At 44.5% G+C, this 18881-nt stretch overlaps 1 protein-coding gene across 1 annotated transcript in view; it reads left to right on the forward strand.

The window, feature by feature from the left end:
- The window catches only part of DDX4 (DEAD-box helicase 4), a 2434953-nt gene that overhangs the window by 247645 nt on the left and 2168427 nt on the right, over nt 1-18881 (forward strand). The window contains exon 4 of the mRNA XM_044063758.1: nt 5312-5377. Within this exon, the coding sequence (XP_043919693.1) occupies nt 5312-5377 (66 nt within the window). The remainder of the gene's footprint in view (nt 1-5311; nt 5378-18881) is intronic.

Here is an 18881-nt window from a genome sequence, read left to right on the forward strand (position 1 = left end):
TGTGCCACTGTCTAGCAGAGCCACAGAAGTCATCACCAGGGTGAATTTCCTATTTCCCATCCAATCGTCAAGATTTTTCTTGAGTGCTAATGAGGAGCTTTGTTTGATATAGATAGGTAGTTTATTCCAGAGTGTAGGAAGTCTCTGGGACAGGAATCTATCCCTCCGGCATGTTCTGTTTATTGTGGTGACAAGGTTTAGGTCCCTAAAGCGTGTAGCTCTGAGGGATTGGGATTTCTTTAAGTGGAGCATGTCCAACAGCTCTGGGTTTGACATGCCTTTGTATGTTAGACAGAGATCACCTGTGAGTAGGTGATATGCGACTGAATAAAGCTGGAGTTTTTGAGACAGTCTGCGTAGGGCTTTGTGAGGTATTTCTGTGGCCTTTGCAGTTGTCTTGTAAGGTTCATACCAAAAGGGGCATTTTACTCTAATGGGTCTGAGTAGAGGGGAACAATTACCTCTTTTTTTTTTTTTTTTTTTTTTTTTTCTGGATGAGAAACCTTTTGTGATGAGGCATGTCACGTAGGATTTCCTGACTACTGTGGCGATGTGATTATCAAAGGAGAGGCTACTGTCCGCATGTGTCCCAAGGTCTGATCACACTTTCGGTGTTAAGTATATTACCGCCTATGTTGTAGTTCATCGGTACAGAGTTTTTACCAAAGAGGATGACCATGCACTTTTTGGCATTGAGCTTGAGGCCATGGCTTTGACACCAGGCATCTGTCTCATTGAGGCTCTTTTGTAGGATGTCCACATCGTTAGGAGTTTTGATTATGGCTCGTAGTTTGCTGTCATTTGTGAACTTCGTTAACCAAAGACCTTCTGTTAGCTTGTACTTCAGAGAAGTAGACACCTAACAGGAGAGGACCCAGGACTGAACCCTGTGGTACTCCACTCGTCACTAGTCTGAAGTCTGATTTGGAGTCTGTTACTTTAACAGTGTGGGTTCTCAGTGAGCCAGTTGGCAACCCATTTTGTGACGTAGGGATTTATACCTAGTTTAGTGAGTTTATCTACAATTCCAGAGTGGGGGATGGTGTTGAAAGCCTTGGCAAGATCTAGATAGGCTGTGTGAACCACCTTACCCTAGTCTACGGCTTTGGTGAATTCTTCAAAGACGTCTGTCAGGTTTGAGACATGATCTGCCTTTTACAAACCAAACTGGGTTGGGTCCAGAGTTTGGAGATAACCAATGTCATTGTTTCTAAGTTCCATGATGATACATTCCATAACTTTGCAGCCTAGGCTCGTCAGGCTAATGGAGCAGTAGTTCCCGGTGTCCGTGGTGGCTCCCACCTTGTGGAGTCTGAACAGTTGTGTTGCCATTCACCGGGCACAAAGCCTGAGGTGCGGCTATGATTGAACATGGTACTTGGGTGGGGTGCCAGTTCGTTCTGTAGTTCGTGTAGAACGCAGTCTGGGATGTTGCGTGGTCCCATGGATGCTGTGCTCTTGACTTTGGAGAGTGTGGTTTTTACCTGTGCAGCCATGATTACAGGAACTTTGCATTCTTCTGGTATGGAGAGAGGTTCAGTGATAACTTTACCCCCCTCTCACCCACTAAAGAACCCATTTGCCAGGATGTTGGCAATATCAGTTGGGTCTGTATATTTAGTGCAATTGTGCTGCAACTTGTAGCAGATCTGTGTGTTGCCATTGAGATTCTTGACCTAGCTATAGAATGCTTTGTGGTTGTCTTTAGAATCAATGGCGATTTTTGTTTTCGTAACTAGCTTTGGAGGATTTTATCAGGGATCGCAGCTTCTTATTGAGGCTGACCATGGAGCTCATCCACTCATAGGATTTTACTCTTTTTGCAACAGTTTCTTCCTTCTGTTGTACAGTTTATGGCAGGGGACCACCAGATTGGCTTCCTTTCTTTGGAGGATAGCATCTTGGTTCTGTTTGGGATAGCACGATCCATGCACTTTTGTAAGTGTTATATAGTGCAATTGTGTAGGATTCAGTAGTCGTAACTGTATTGTCCATCTGCATGGGTGTCATGAAGTTCACCACTTCTGTCTTAAGAAGCATGAAGTTGGCTTTGGAGAAATGTTTTACCGTGGTTCCCTTAATGGGGGTGGGGGCAGGATGTGGGTATGTAGGGTAATTAGCTTATGGTCGGATCGGACTAATGGATGTGGTCTCTGTCCAAGTATTGGATAAGTAAAAATTTTTTTTCTTCATAATTTTCATTGAAGTTCTTCTTTGGCTTACCTTTTTAATGTTTAGTCTTTACGGTTTGTGGCTTAAGATCTGTTTATCCTCCCTTGCCCATACGTATCTAACATAACCATTGTTGGTATTTCCTTGCCTCCCCTTCTCTTCGACTATCTTTAGTGTTGTAATTATTCTACTGTTACTGCTATCTTTCTGATCACTTTCGTACTTGGTACTGCTAAATACTATTGTTGGTGTCTCCCTTTCTTTATGACCTCGTCGTAGTTCTTCATAACCATTTGTGTTGGTGTTCTGCTTTCTTCTTTCCTACTGTTTAAAAAAAAAAAAAAAAAAAAAAAAAGTTACTGCTTTTATTTGTCTCTTAATTTTCACACTTTTTGACGTAGGTTTACTAAAAAAAAAATACCTCACTGGATTATATGAAGAGATATGGTTGAGCTCTGAGTATGTGTTCGGACAGATATGTTCTTAGCCTTGAGCAGTATGCTACCCTCCCCTAGAATGATACAGTATAAACAGAAATGATTGAAATCCATAATTGGCTTAGTTTTTGGTGTCATTCCAAGGGGATCCAGTTTCCTATCTGCTTGGGAAGCAAGTAGTCTACCAAAGCTCGCTGTTTTGCCAGAGATGGTTTGCACCTGACACCCCTAGGATTTTGGCTGGTGGGCAAAGGTTCTTGCCTACCCATAATGCCTTTTTAGGCAAGGTCTCAAATAACATTACTGATGTGAAATTAACCAATCGGAACAAAATAAGGGTCCTGCTGCTAAATGCTAGGAGTTTAAACAAAAACTGCACTTTCTGGAAGCACTTCTATCACTAAGGTGTTGATGTCTGCAGTCATAGAAACCTGGTTTAATGCCGCATAGTACCCCTCCACACCTTTAGACTGCTAAAGGAATGTATGAAAACTAAAGGAGGTGCTGTTTTTATCTGTATTAGTGATAAATTCAGTTCATGTGCTGTTAGACTGGACAACTCCATAGTTATTACAGGTTACGGTGGTTAAGACCCCATTCAAGTCCTAGCCAGTTATAGATGCTTCTCCATAGGGCACGACACCCACAAAGACTACTTAGTCAAACTGAAGACGCTCAGATTTTCCCTTAACACACTGTTTATGGGGGATTTCAATTATCCCACCATCAACTGGGAAGCCTACTGTAGCCCAAACTCGTTGGCACAAAAGTTTCTCCACTCTGAATTCAAATGAACTGGTGCAAATTGTATGCACCCCAAGAACAACAAACATTGTAGATCAGGTCCTCACCATCATGTGAAACAGGTGCACTGCTGCAACTGGACACTCATTAGTTAAAACTGAGCACAAATCGGTCACATTTGAACTGACACCAACACTGGAAATCACAAAGGGGGAAATCTGACTAAAATACTTCAAGGCAAGCTATACTCTCCTAGGTCAAGATATATACATGTGCTTCAAGCCCCACACCAAGCTGAAAGTGGTGACAAACTTTCAGGATCCCAGTCGTCTGTATCAGCCTGTCTCTGATCTGAGGATCTCAGTCTTCAGATCTGACATCAGTTTCCTCCAGTCTTTTCAGGTTTGGAAAGCTCTTGGAGGTCTGGGGTGCAGCATTCAACTCTGACGTTTTCAGAGTAGTCTCTGACCTTGGTGCTTTGGCAGTGGACAGGTAGGTTCCACCTTTCTCCTTGGGGGGTGGGGGGGGCAGTGGCAATGGATCAGAGAGAGAGGATTCAGAAATCTAGCTTCTCTGAGAGCCCCTCTGGCTCCGTCTCACTTTGTCTTTGAGGCTGCGAAGAGGGTGTTCGGTGCCTTGGCAGTTGTGATGGAACCTTCCAACTGTGATCCTACCTATTCCACCATGGTGCCCCAGCACCTGGGGTATTCATGCCCTCCATGGGGGCATTCTGTACTGAAATGCGAGGTTCCCTGCAAGGAAATTTTAATTTCCATTTCAGACTTGTACAGAACATCCCGCTGAGGAAGTATCCTGGAAAAGGATGTGCAAGAGGAAGCTGCTAGAATCTCCTCAGGAGTCTTTAACCAAAGACACTGATTTCAGCAAAGGGTCCCAACTGTCACCGCCTTAAGATGCTCCTTTTGGAGACTTCCTAGAAATCCTGAAACAGAGGTGGCTGTATTTTCTCCAATGGTATACTGGAGAAATCCATTCTAGAGGTGTTTGGTACAGTACCCTTTACTTCCTGGGGGTGTCTGCCTACCAACGAGCTCATGGACATGCTTTAGGCTGGCATGGAAGGAGCCTGACTCCATAGAAGTCATACCTCAAAGACCAGATAGGATAATGGCGCAGCTTGTGGAGAGTTTTAGGGAAAAGGTGTTCAGTTGATGCTTTGGTCATTGTGGAGGCCACAAAGAAGGAACTAGATGACAGTTCCAGGGAGTCAGTGGTGATGGACAGACTAGGGAAGTGCATGTTTGCTTCAATTATCTTTGCTTTGTGGTTGCTTAACTACCTGGCACATTTTTAGGCTGCTGAGAGATTTGACCAAGGAATAGTTAACTTTTTTGGGAATCCTCTCTGCAGAACTTAAAGAATCCAACTTCTTAGTTGACAACCGTGCAGGCTATATTCCATAGTTCCAGCCTTTGACTTTAACGGTGTTAAAAAAAAAAAAAAAAAAAAAAAAAAAAAATTCACTTTAATGCTGAGTGCCTTTCAGAAATGTGTCTCAAAGGACTAGAATAAATGGCAGTGTGGGAAATGGTACTTTTTGCCTCTCTGCATAATTTTTTTCATTGCATAATGTTCCCCACACTGCTGATGCAAGAAAATGCAGTGGATAATGCAAATGTGTTTGCAGAGTAAATGTTCGGTTAGATTTAACTTGCTCGATTTTGGTTGTGTGAATCCGATATTGGCAGCAGGTGTGATAACGAAGTGTTTTGTTTCAGTTTTGTTAAGATGCATGTATTGTGTAGGTAAGATGTTTGTTTGGAGGAGGGTCATACAAATTTGGAAGAGGAAGTATTGGTGATAATGCATTTGAAGGATCGTTTTCTTGCAGTAGTGAGTTAGTGTACATTTTTGGATGATTCCATTTGCTCTTTCAAATAAAGCATTACTATGCTTCATTTACATTTTTAGTGTTAATCGTTTTTTTTTTTAAATAGGAAATGTGCCTGACAGGGACCAGTCAGGAAGCAGAAGAGGCTTCAGTGCTTTTGGCAGACCTGAAGGTAATAGAACATTGGAGATCTGATTTAGCTTTTGAAATTTTAAAAAAGTTACTTTTTCAGGCAGTGTATATTTGGCATTGCCATACAGTTTTGAATGACACTTGTTTAGTCAATTCTTCATGACACTTGATGAACAATGGCCAGACAGTATTTTGAGTAGCAGCAAGACTCTGTACTTTAGTGCTAGAAGTGAATTTCAAGACTGAACTGCTAATATCTAATCTGTCAGGAGAGAAAAATGAAAGAACAAGGCAGGATGTCTTGAACTTGCCCGAAGACTTGAGGTCCCTCCAAGATGGGTGGGAATAAGGGTTACCCCCCCCCCCCAATGATTATTGACTTTGAATGAATGTCCGTTTCCAAATAACATTTTTGCATGGTCACTGTGGTTTCTGCTTTGCCACCTATCAGAAGTAGACCAGATGTTCTGCACTGACCTCTAACAGCACTAACTTGTATGTCAGAATAGCCATGAAGGGTTGTTTTTTTTTTTTTTTTAGAAGCCAGTCATTGCCCATTACATACTGTTGTATTTGGTCTCCTCAAACCCCATAGTGTTCACTGAATGTATAGCCATAGTTACAGCCCATCGAAGGGTAGATGGAAGCAAGATTTTATGCCTATGCAGCTAGCTGCTATTTTGTGTACGTTTTGTTTTTCACCGTTTCCATGGAGTCACTGCCCAGAGTTTCCCCACTCTAGGTGTAACTGTAGTGCCTTGAAAGTTTCATTTAGCTACCTATATGCTACAAACATGAATTACCAGCAATCTGGTCACCTTAACATTGCTCTGCATATCTGCCATCAACATTGATACTTGAATCTGCAGGCCTGGGTGACTGTGAAATCGGACGTCTCAGTTGTATCTCACTTGTGTGGTTTGTCTGTTGCGCTGTATGGCCGACTTCACATGAGGGTGTTTGCCACATATGTCATGTCCTTAGGTTTGGTAATAATTTTAGTCCCTTAATATTTTAACTTTTTGAAAAACAAATGTGGTAGATTAGTCGGACACTGATTAGTCATGCACCATATAATCTGGTAATCCACATAGTCCTTTTTCTGGAAGCTATTAAGGTGCCTGTATTCAGGTGCATTTACTTTGGAATTTTTTTTTTTTTACTTTGCTTCTAATTTTGGAGGTGAAGAGTTGAAAGTTGGGTAATTATATCAAATCAATCTTAATATCCTGTAGGCAGAGGACCTTCAGTGGTGGCTAGATGCAGCCAGTTCTTAAACATGGGTCTATTCCCTTAAGGTAATACCGTTTATCTCTACTACTGTGACTGTGCCTGCCCTAGAATGGTGGCACTTCACTGAGCCGGTATAGTCGAAGGTGTCAGTGTCTTGTTTAAATCAACACTTCCACTTCAGTATCCTGGAAATTAAAGTAGTTCTCCACATTCTGCCAGTACTTACTACAGCTTGCTCTGGCCAAAAGCTCTAGCTTTATTTACCCTTACCCTATAGTGTTCCTCTCAATTACTTCAGATCTCGTTTGCAGCTTTCCTGACAGACACGTTTGCCAGAGCTGTCCAGCTAAATAAACTTTTAAAAATATTTTTTTCTGTTTTTCATTTTTTCTAGTAATTTCTTTTGCTAGTCACTTGAAGCCCTAACCACTGTTTATATCTTGTATGAGCCTCTCCCCTCCCTTTCTTTCTTTATTTGCACGTTGGTATAATCTTGTCCATCGATAGATGTTCTCTTCTATTTCTGTAACAAAAAAAGAAAAATGTCATTGTTTCAGTCAGAGCACTTGTGGAAGGGAAAAATACTTTTTGAAAAGTATGATGCAGTTTTCAGCGAAACTATCAAAGCAAGGAGCAAGACTAATGAGTCTTCCTCTTCATTGTTATCCACAAAAATTTCGGGGAAGTCTGTCTGCCTTCTACACCTCTGTGAAAAGATCAAAATCTTCAGTTCCTTCAGTATCCTTGGAACAGAGTGCCTCCACAAGTTCATCTCTGGCCCTGAAGGGTGCTGTGGCAGTGCATCTGTGCAGTCTAAATCCTTGATACTAAAACTGTTGGTGCAGATGTCTACCTTGCTGCCAACTTCTGCACCAGATTTGCAATCTGAGGAACCAAGCATTGTGGCCCCTCAGAACTACATAATGTTTGTGTTTCACTGTTGCAGTCCTAACAAATGGGTTTTCCAGCTCCTGGTAGCCCTCAGTTGGCCAGAATACCAAAGGTAAGTAAAAATGGCATCTGTTGGCTGTTGTAAAGGAAGTCAGGGCTTCGGATGCAAAAGGAGGCAGCCGACGCCCCTTCCTCAGTCTTCCTTGCCGCGGAGCCTGAAGCAGAAGCTTTTCAGGCAAGAGTGCCATTCGGCAGTTTACGCTTGGTTTCTGACCTACAAAGGGTTGAAGTCTACTGCAGCTTAAGTACCCCATTGGGAATCTCCTTTTCTTGCCTTAACAAATGTCAAAAAGTTAATTGCCTTACCTGTGGAAAGCAGATTCCCCATAGAGATTTTCATTCCTATTGCATTATCTGTTTAGGCCTTGATCACAACATTCCCAATTGTAACCTTTGTCTCCTTTAAATCAGAGTACTATCAGTTGTCGGGCTAAGATTTTGGCTAAGCATTTTGGAGTTTGGCATAAGTTTGTTATGGTGTCAGCCAGTTTTCAGGCTTTGGATATTCCGAAAAAGCTTAAGGAGAAGGACCGAGACAAGCCTCCGAAAAAGCTTAAGGACAAGGACCGAGACAAGCCTCAGAAAACTAAGTCCTCTGATGAGGTTAAGTTGGTTGTCAGGCAGGCCGGAGCCAGTGAGACAGTTTTGCAGTCCGTAGATGTACAAATGTAGGCCTTGATTGAGTCAGAGTCCCTTAGTCATTCGGCCTCCAGTTTGTTTTCCAACCTGTCGCTGGTCGCATTTTCTGCTGGGGCCGGTACTGCTAAGCTGACTTGGGGGTCAGAGGCCTCGGCTTTATGCTTAGACAGCAAACTTCTTTCTTCCACTCCTGCTGTTCCTTTGGCGGTTGCCAGGCCTCCCAAGTCCTTCAGTGTGGCAGGTAAGCCTTCCATTTGTAAGCCTGTGAAAAGGCTGGCTGTAGTTCCTTCTGGTTCCACTCAATCCCAAATTGTCAAAATTGCTAATTTGTTAACTCTCTTAGGGGTTCTCAGCCTCATCCTCCTAAAAGGAGTAGGGATGTTTCTCCTGAGGTTTTGTCCTGTTCAGGATCGGATTTTTCCAGCATTTCTGCTGATGAGGAATTGTCGCAAGCTTTTACTCCCTTTCAGGATTCAGATGCAGAAGAGTCCATTACTTCGGCCTCTCCTTCTGACTATTTCTCTTTTGGTGACACTTTAAATACCCTTGGGGAACATTTTAAATAAGAAAACCAGGATTATCCCAAATCTAAGAAACGGATTAAGGAGTTTTTGGATCTACCTCAACATAAGCCTCTGGCTATTCCCCCTGTGTTGGAAGTTGTTTTTTCTGGAAAATTCCTGGTCTCCTAACTTGGTCCCCCCTGCTCCCAGGAAACCTGCAGGTGCTACAGAGACCCTGATTCTCATCTATTTCTTTTCAGGAACCTGTTGGTGGATCCAGAGGTTTTCTCAGGGCCCTAAAGGAGTGAAAGCCACTTAACAGGAATCCTGTCCCTTTGGACAGGGAATCTAGAAACCTTGATAGGTGGAACAAGTTTATACCTCTGCCACCCTGGCTATTAAGGCCACCAATTGCCTTTTTCATATGCTGAAGTACCAACAGCACACCTTGGAGGCTATTAAGTCTAAGATTGCAAGTGTACCTCTTTTTTTTGGCAGAGTAAAGCTGTGCAGGATTTGTTTATTTCAGCCACTCTGGTCAGTAAGCATTCCTTGCATTGTGGTTTTGACATCCTTGAGGCCTCCAGTAGCTATGGCTACTGGATCTGTTATTAGAAGGCACACTTAGCTCAGAACAGCCTCTTCCAAAATTTGTCAAGGCTAAGCTTTTGGATGTACCTTTGCATAAAGACATTTCTTTTGGCAGCAAAGTTGAGGAGGTGCTTAAGATTGAGGATAAGGCCAAGTCCATGCAAACTGTTAAAAGATTTTCTGCAAGTTCAATCCCCACGCTTTTGCAGGCATTACCATTCCAGGAGTTGGACATTTCCTGATACCAGCAGACAGAACCGTTCCAGGACTAGGGGGGGTTACAAATCTTCTAGGGGACAAACCGCTATCTCTCAAAGGTCTAGGTGATGGCAGGCTTCCACTTCTAAGGCTGGGTAAGCTCTAAGCCTGCATCTCAGTCAAAACACTCTCAATGACCTTTTGCAACTTCTGCCTGTTCTTGCTTGCCTGGAGAGTCCTTTAGAGGGAAGGTTTACCTTTTTTTCAGATGTCTGGGCCTCTATCACGAATGACAAATGGGTGCTCAGAACGGTGTCCCTGGCGCACAAGTTTTCTTTCCGCATCTTTCCAGCTCCCAAGGGATTCCCAGATGTTCCTCCAAACCAAAAGGCAGAAGTAGGAAAACAATTTTTGTCTTAGTTTCATCTGGGAGCAATAGAGGCAGTCCCTGCTCGGCACGTAGGCCAGGGTTTTTATTCCAGGCTTTTCCTAGTTCCTAAAAAAGAAGGCACCTGGTGTCCGATTGTAGATCTTTCCATTCTGAACTCTTTTCTAGTGATTCCAAAGTTCAAAATGCTCACTTTGCATCAGTTGCTACCAATGCTAGAAAAGGATTCCTGGCTGGGTAGCCTTGGATCTCGGAGGCTTACCTGCACATTCCTATCAGGCAAAGTTGAAGGCAGTATCTCTGAGTGGGCAAGCAACATTATCAAATCTCTGCGCCACCCTTTGGCTTGTCTACTGCTCCCAGTCTCTCCAAAGAGTGCCTGGTCCTAGTCATTGCTTTTTGCGGGCAGAAGAAAATTCAGATTTATACCCATACTTGGACAACTGTTTTCATGCAAGTTCTCAGGAGCAGCTACTAAAGGATCTGGAATTCGTAAAGACTCTTCTCTCTTCCCTGGGATACAGTCAACGAGGTAAAATCGAAAATGGTACCATCCAAGAAGATAACATTCGTGGGAGTGAGTCTGAACACAGCCACCCAGATAATGCATCTCACCCAGGAGAAGCAGACATCTTTCAGTTTACTTCAAGGACTTGGCAAGCCTGTCCCAGCTCCCTGCAAGGAAATGCCTGCAAACTCTGGGATTCATGGCATCTTGTATTCTCATGATTCCATATGAGGAAATTGCAGTGGTACCTCAAGAACATTTGGTGTCAACACGCACACAACCTGGATATGATGAACTCTCTGCTTCCATCTCTGCAGACTGAGTTTCTGTGGTGGGCAACAGCCTGTCTACAAAACAAGGGCTTGCCCTTTCAGACACCTGCCACTCAAGTTCTGACTACAGACTCGATCGGACTATGCCTGGGAATCAAACCTGGATGGCAGATGCATACAGGGATGATGGAACGCCCAGCAGATGCACCTGCACATAAATCTAATTGAGCTGATTGCAGATGTTCATCGTGCATACAGCTGCAGTCATAACAGATGGGTTTTCCTGCCGTCAGGCGGGTCCTCGGTCGGCCAAATTCCAAAGTCTAGGTCCGGCGTCGGTTGTTGCTTCTTCCCTGACGTCAGTGCGACAGGGGTATAAAAGAACCAGCCGACGCCATTTTCTTCAGTCTTTCTTGCCGCACGGTACCCGAAGCAGAAGCAGTTAGCAAGTGCCGGTCGGCCAGCTCCTGAGATTACGAATATCTGCAACCGAAGTCTTCTTGAAAGCTAAGTACCCCGTTGGGGAAACTTTTCTTGCCTCAGACCGATGTCGGACAAAGTTAATTATATTTCATGTGGGAAGCAAATACCGCATAAAGATTTTCATTCCCTCTGCATTCCTTGCTTAGGCTCAGACCACAACGTCTTTGCCTGTCGCTTTTGTGCTACATTCAACAAATGCTCCATTAAGCGTCGGGCTGAGTTCGCCCAGCACTTTTTTGGCAAAAAATTTAACTACATAATGTCGTCTGATACTCTGACTCCAGTTTTGACTAAAAGACGCAAAGATAAGGACCGGCACACTAGGTCTGCGGCCTCTACCGACACCACGCCAAAGCAGACTACAGGTGGTCTGGTTCTCAGCGAGGCGCCTACGCAGCCCCTGACTACCGCCGACACTTCATTGTCGGTGTCTTCTGTACCAGAGGTCGCAGGCTCTTCGGCCCACACCCCGACTACAGATTCCAAAGCCACTCTTGGTGATGAAACTCAGAGTTTAGACAGATCTGCCTCCTCTCAAGGTGTCTTCAGGCCTTCCTCTTTTTCCATCAAGGCTTTCACCAAGTCTAAGACAGCCTTGCATTCTAAAACACAAACCCCACAGAGCCCTTCTCAAGGCCCCATGCCTAAAAAGCAGATGCTCAAAATGGCAGAGGACTTAATTTCTCTAATCAGGGGTTCTCAACCCCCCCCCCCCCCGGAAAAAAGGACCAGAGTGGAGGAAGAATCCCCCTCCTCGGACCAGGCTTCCATTATTTCAGAACTTTCTGATGACCAGGAACATTCATACTCTCCTTTTGAAGATTCTGATGCAGAGGAGTCCATTCCCTCTGCAACCCCCCCCCCCCCCGAGGATTACTCTTTTGGGGAAACCTTGCATACCTTGAGGGAACACTTCCACTGGGAAGGTCAAGAGTACTCTGACTCCAAAAAAAGGCTTAGGGATTTTCTCTTGCTCCCTCAGCATAGGCCTCTGGCTATACCCCCTGTCTTAGATATCCTTGATGATGTGTATTCAGAGTCCTGCCTTAACCCGGACTCTCTACCTCCAGCCCCAGTCGAGCCTGACTGGTATTACCGGGTTCCTGACTCGCACCAATTCCTATACAAAAGCCATGCGGCTGACCCAGAAACTATCTCACAGGGCCCCAAGGGAATTAAGGCCTCCACTGCTAAAAATCCTTTACCTTCAGAGAGCGATTCCAGAGCTTTAGAAAGGTGGGGGAAAATGGTATACACCTCGGCCAACCTTATCCATGAGGGCGTTAAACTGCCAGTTCCATATGTTAAAGTACCAACAGTTTCTGTTATCACAGTTGAGAAGCAAAATGTCCCAACCTGAACAACCAGATTTGAAGGAGTTGCAGGATTTGATACATAATGCAGAACAAGTAGGTAAACATACCTTGCAATGTGGTTTTGATGCTTTAGAGGCCTCAAGTAGAGCTGCTGTTACAGGATCAGTCATATGTAGATATGCTTGGCTCAAAGAGCAAACCTTACCAGATCATGTCAAAGCTAAATTACTGGATGCACCTCTGCAAAAAGATGTATTGTTTGGTGTTAAAGCTGAGGAGGTATTAAAGAAAATGGAGGAAAAGGCAAAATCAATGCAAACAGTGAGATTTCCTACAGGTGCAACCTCCACTTTTCAGTAGAAATTGGCCTTTAAAAAATTGGTCCTTTCCAGCCACGGACAGACCCCAAAGAGGTAGATACAGGCACCCGAGGGGTTGAGGGCAATCTCAAGGATCGTTTAGAGGCAGACAATGGCAAGCACCTACCCAAAGAGGTAGTGAGGATAGTTCACAGCCATTCAGAAAGCAGAACCAATGACTTTTTGCATGCCAAGCAAGGCTCAAATGGCAGCACCTTTAGGCGGAAAACTGGCATTATTTTCAAAAAATTGCCATATTGTCACAAGACAAATGGATCCTGGACATTATAGACAGAGGCTACAGATTCCACTTTCACACCCTTCCAAAATTGAGGCATGCCAAACCTGCCACACAATCAAAGGGCAGAGGCACAAAAACAAATTTCAGATCTCATGGACATGAAAGCTATTCAAGAGGTACCTGCACAAGAACAGGGTCAAGGTTTTTATTCCAGACTATTCCTGGTACCAAGGAAGGGCAAAGATTGGAGACCTAGTTTGGACCTATCCATCCTAAACCCATTTTTACTCGTGCCAAAATTCAAGATGCTCACATTACAGCAGCAGCTTCCCATGCTGGTCAAGGAGTCTTGGCTGGTAACATTGGACCTCAAGGAGGCATACCTGAATGTCCCAATCAGACAAGATTGCAGAAGATACCTCAGATTTCTTGCAGGTTCAACACATTATCAATTCTCTGCATTGCCCTTTGGCTTATCTACTGCGCCCAAAGTGTTCACGAAATGCTTGACATCAGTAATTGCCTACTGCAGACTGCAAGGGATACAAATATACCCATATTTGGACGACTGCCTGATCCAAGCGGACAGCAAGCGCGTACTTCTGAAACATCTGGCTTTTGCAATAAGGTTGTTGAATTCCCTGGGATACACGGTCAACAAAAAGAAATCAAGGCTAATACCCTCTCAAACAATAATTTTCCTGGGTGCCAACTTGGATACAAACACCCAGGTGGCCTACCTCACGCCAGAGAAACAAGGGCAACTAGCTCAATACTCCAGAAAACTGGCAACTTTCACCAGGCTGACTGCAAGGAAAATCCTGCAGGCTCTGGGATTCATGGCATATTGCATCCTACTAATCCCATGTGCAAAGCTGCATATGAGGAAACTTCAATAGTACCTGAAAAACCTATGGTCTCAACACAGCCCCAGCTTGGAAACAATAATACCACTAATTCCATGTCTTCAAAAGGAATTTCTGTGGTGGGCTCAAGCATGCCAAACAAACGCAGGTCTCCCATTCTGCAAGTCAAACCATCGCAACAGACTCCTCAGATTACGCCTGGGGGGCACACATGACAGATCGGTGCATTCAGGGCAGATGGTCCCAAAAGGAAAAGCACCTACACATCAGTCAAAAGGAAATGCTAGCAGTAATAAATGCTATTATAGCTTTCAAAGACCAGCTGCATCCAGGCCAGCTATTGATAAGGACAGACAACACCACAGTAATGTGGTACATAAGCAAACAGGGAGGAACCAACTCATAATCCCTGTGCAGGCTAGCCATGTCTCTTTGGAACATGGCTCTAGAATTGCAAATCGAGCTTCAAGCACAGTTCCTGCCAGGCAAGGAAAACACGCTGGCAGACAACCTAAGCAGAAATATGAGAGATCCACACGAATGGAAGTTGCATCCTCAAGTTTTTTCAAAGATAATTCAAGCATGGGGAAGGCCAGACATAGATCTCTGTCTCCCACAGAAATCACCATTTGGCAAAATTCTGCTCAAGGACCTTTCATCCACAGGCCTGGAAAGTGGACGCACTCATTCAGTTGTACAACAATGACAGTTTGCCTTTCCACCTCTTCCTCTGCTGCCCAGAGTTCTATTTAAAAACCAGAGCAGACAGACCAAAGATGATTCTCATCGCTCCAGACTGGCCAAGACAACACTGGTACCCACTCCTGTGGAGCCGGATCCTACCTCTAATGCCTCTTCTACTGACTCTGCACAGCTTCAAAACTCTTCATAGTCAGCTGAAAACACTCAATCTAGCCGCATGGAAGATTCCTTAAAATCACAACAGACCCTACTCTCCAAGGAGGTACAGGATGTCATTTTGGAGGCCAGAAGACCTTCTAATAGAAAAGCCTACTCTGCCAAATGGAAACAGTTTTGTGCTTGGAATGAGAAAAAGGGCCAGAACCCTGGAATACTGAATTTACCTCAAATATTACAGTACCTAGCTGAGATGCTAAGCAGTGGACTTGCATGAATTTTGATGGAAGAGAACGTCTCAGCCATTTCTGCAGAATACAACACTGATCCTCCTTTATTCTCTCACCCCCTCTTAAGGCAGTTCCTCAGAGGGGCTAGGAATATAAACCCCCCAAGGAAACAACCAGTGCCTGCTTGGGATGTCAATTTCATTCTAGAAAAACTGACTTTGCCTCCTTTTGAGCCAGCTGCCTCAACAGAACTGCAATATTTGTCCTGGAAAACAGCCTTCCTGCTGGCTATCACCTCAGCTCGCAGGGTTTCGGAACTGCAAGCCCTCATGGCTGTGCAGCCTTTCATCATTTTCCATCAGGACAGAGTTTCCTTACGGACCAATCCTTCCTTTATGCCAAAGGTAGTATCCAGGGTAGCCTTGAATCAGGTTATCCACTTGCCTACCTTTTACCCCAATCCTCAAAACAAAGGGGGAAGACTACTACATTCCTGTGACATTCACAGACAACTACATTATTATTTGGACAGAACAAAGCCTTTCAGAAAATCAGAGCAACTCTTTGTGTCCTATGCTACAGGGGCTCAAGGGAAGCCTATTTCCAAACAGACAATCTCAAAATGGATAGCCCACTGCATACGCTTTTGTTACTCTCTTAATGGTAAAACTGTACTTGCAGGCATCAGGTCTCACTCCACAAGGGCCACAGCTACCTCTGCAGCTTTCCTCAGGGGGGTTCCTACCAAAGATATTTTGGAAGCTGCCACTTGGAGTTCTGTGCATACTTTCTCCAAGCACTATCACCTGCCTTTATACTCCAAATCTAGAGCAGGTTTTGCCACTGCAGGTTTGCAGGGCATCCTGGCTCCTCCTAGTTCCACCTAGTGCCTACCACCCCTTCTTTAGCTTTGGTATTCTACCCATCTGTTATGACTGCAGCTGTATGCACGATGAACAAAGTACAGTTTTGTACCTACCATAAATGTAGATGTTAGAGTGCTAATACAGCTGCAGTCCAGGTTTCCCTCCCTCCTTCCCCTCTAGAACAGGCCTAATGGCTAACACCTCCTCATACAACCTGATTGGGGTATTCTTTTATGGTGTATTTGCTTGCAACTACTGTTTTTTGATTACACTGCATTGCATTATTACATAAATTTATGTATTGCCTTCCTTCTGGGGGCACCTGACATCTGGGGCAAGAAAAACTGAAGAAAATGGCGTTGGCTGGTTCTTTTATACCCGTGTCGCACTGACGTCAGGGAAGAAGCGACGACAACAGACGCCGGACCTAGACTTTGGAATTCGGCCGACCGAGGACCCGCCTGACTGCAGGAAAAACCCATCTGTTATGACTGCAGCCTAACATCTACATTTATGGTAGGTACAAAACTGTACTTTCAGCAGGCCTTACTAGCTTTCAAGCACCTTTCTCCGGGGACCTTACTTGTCAGAACAGACACTACAGCTCATGTGGTACATCAACAAACGGGGGGGGGGACCCCCTCTTGCCCCCTGTGCAGACGAAGCATGAATCTTTGGTCCATGGCAGCATCCCTGGCCCTGCATCCCCTAGCTCAGTTCCTTCCAGGAAGGGTCAGTGTTTTGGCAGACCAGTTGAGCTGGCAAACCCTGAATCTTCACGAGTGGCAGGTGAAGAGCAGTTTTTTGCAGCATCATTCAACGTTGGGGGTGTGCCTCAGATGGATCTCTTCTCCTCCCTGGACAATCATCTTCTTCCTCTCTTGCACCAGACAGCATCACAGCAGAGCCTGGTGAGTGGATTCTCTGTCCTTCCCTTGGACGTTGCTATCAATTTACGCCTTCCTTCTTCCACCCAGAGTGGTGTTGAAGATAAAGGATGAACGACCAAAGACTATTCTCATAGCTCCAGACTGGCCCAGACAGCATTGGTATCTACTGCTTTGCAGTCTCTCCCAATTTCCTCCTTGGCAGCTTCCTCTGAAGCCACATCTTTTGGTTCAGGAAGGGGGAATCATTCTGCATCCTCATCTTAAATCCCTTCATTTGGCAGCATGGCTCATAGTATAACTCCTTCCTTATCTTCCCTTTCCCAGCAGGTGGTTGATGCGCTGAGGGAGGCCAGGAGGCCTAGCACTAGAAAGTTCTACACTGGCAAATGGGAAAGGTTCTCTCATTGGATGCAGGCTAGAGGGGAATCTTCCTCTGATCTTGGCATACCTGGCTGAATTGTTTCAGGGTGGTCTTTCTTTTTCTTATCGAGCTCCATGCTTCAGCCATTTCTGTTCATTGTTCTCTTGGAACAACCCATTTTCTCTCATCCCCTGGTGAAAATGTTTCTGAGGTGCTTGCAACTTTAAACCTCACAGAAGGGCTCCTACTCTAGCCCTGGGATCTTAATTTTGTTGTAGAGAAACTCACTCTTCCTCCTTTTGAGCCAGCTGCCATTGCAGATTTAAAGTTTCTCTCTTGGAAGACTGCCTTCCTCTTGGCTATAACTTCAAGGAGAGTTTTGGAGCCTTTTATTATTTTCCATCCAGACAGGGTTTTCTTGAGAACCAATCCCTCCTTTATGCCTAAAGTGGTTTCTATCTGGACTCTTAATCAGTCCATACACCTTCCTACCTAATCCTCGAATTAAAGGTGAAGGGATCCTGCATTCTCATGATGTGCACAGGCAGCTCCTGTTTTACTTGGACAGGACCAAAGACGTTTGGAAATCAGCTCCGTTATTGGTCAGTTTTGCCCCTGGAGCTCAGGGCAAGGCTACTTCTAATCGGACCATTTCCAAGTGGGATTGCATATGGAATTAACTTTTGTTATTCCTTTCATGGCAAGGTTCCTCCTGAAAGGGTTAGGACCTACTCTACTAGAGCAGCTTCCTCTTCTGCAGCCTATTTAAGGGGTGTCCCTACTAAAGATATTTTGGAGGCTGCTACATGGTTTTCTGTTCACACTTTCACGAAACATTAGTTTGCTTCTGTTTTCCAGAGCCAAGGCAGGGTTTGCCACTGCTGTGTTGCAGGGCATTATCTCCACCAATTGATTCTCTTGGTTACTCCTCCCTTTTCACTGGGCTTTGGTAATCAACCCATTTGTTAGGACTGGAACAGTGAAACATGATGAACATAGTACGTTTGTGTACACTTACCATAAATGTAGATGTTGGAGTGTATTCACTGTTGCAGTCCTGGTTTCCCTCCCTCCCCCCCCTTTTTTGATCCTCTCCTATTCTTTTTTTTTTTTTTTTTTTCCTCTTGGGTACAGGCTGAATTGGATATTTGCCAAATTGACATTTGGCTTGGCCTTTTTTCTGGGGGCTTCTGATATGGCAAGAAAGCCTGAGGAAGTGACGTTTGCTGCCTCCTTTTGCATCCGATGCCCTGACGTCCTTTACAACCGATGGTAACAGATGTCATTTTTACTTTTGGTATTCTGGCCGACTGAGGGGTACTTGGAGCTGGATAACCCATTTAAGACTGCTACAGTGAATACACTCCAACATTTTTACTTTTGGTATTCTGGCCGACTGAGGGGTACTTGGAGCTGGATAACCCATTTAAGACTGCTACAGTGAATACACTCCAACATCTACATTTATTGTAAGTGTGCACAACTGTACTTTTTCAGTCAATTGATCCTTTTTCTGGAAGAGTGCATTCACCTTTCTTGGAGATACCAAAATATCCATCCACCCACTGTGTTCCACCAAACATTTAATGATTATCTGGAGAGGCTGGTGAATAAGATCGTTGAGAGGATTGTACAGTACCTCTTTACCACCAGCCCCAGTGGCTTTTGGAGCTGAAGCTTCCTTCACCCCTCCAGTTTTTCCTCCTCTGACTTAATCTGAAGTATTGAGCCTCACTGTGCTGACTGCATCGGCTCTGGTTAACCATATTTTTAGAACCAGTGTTTGCTTCA

This window comes from Protopterus annectens, chromosome 2.part2 (assembly GCF_019279795.1).
Source record: "Protopterus annectens isolate FY-2018-M chromosome 2.part2, PAN1.0, whole genome shotgun sequence".
Taxonomy (NCBI): Eukaryota; Metazoa; Chordata; order Ceratodontiformes; family Protopteridae; genus Protopterus; species Protopterus annectens.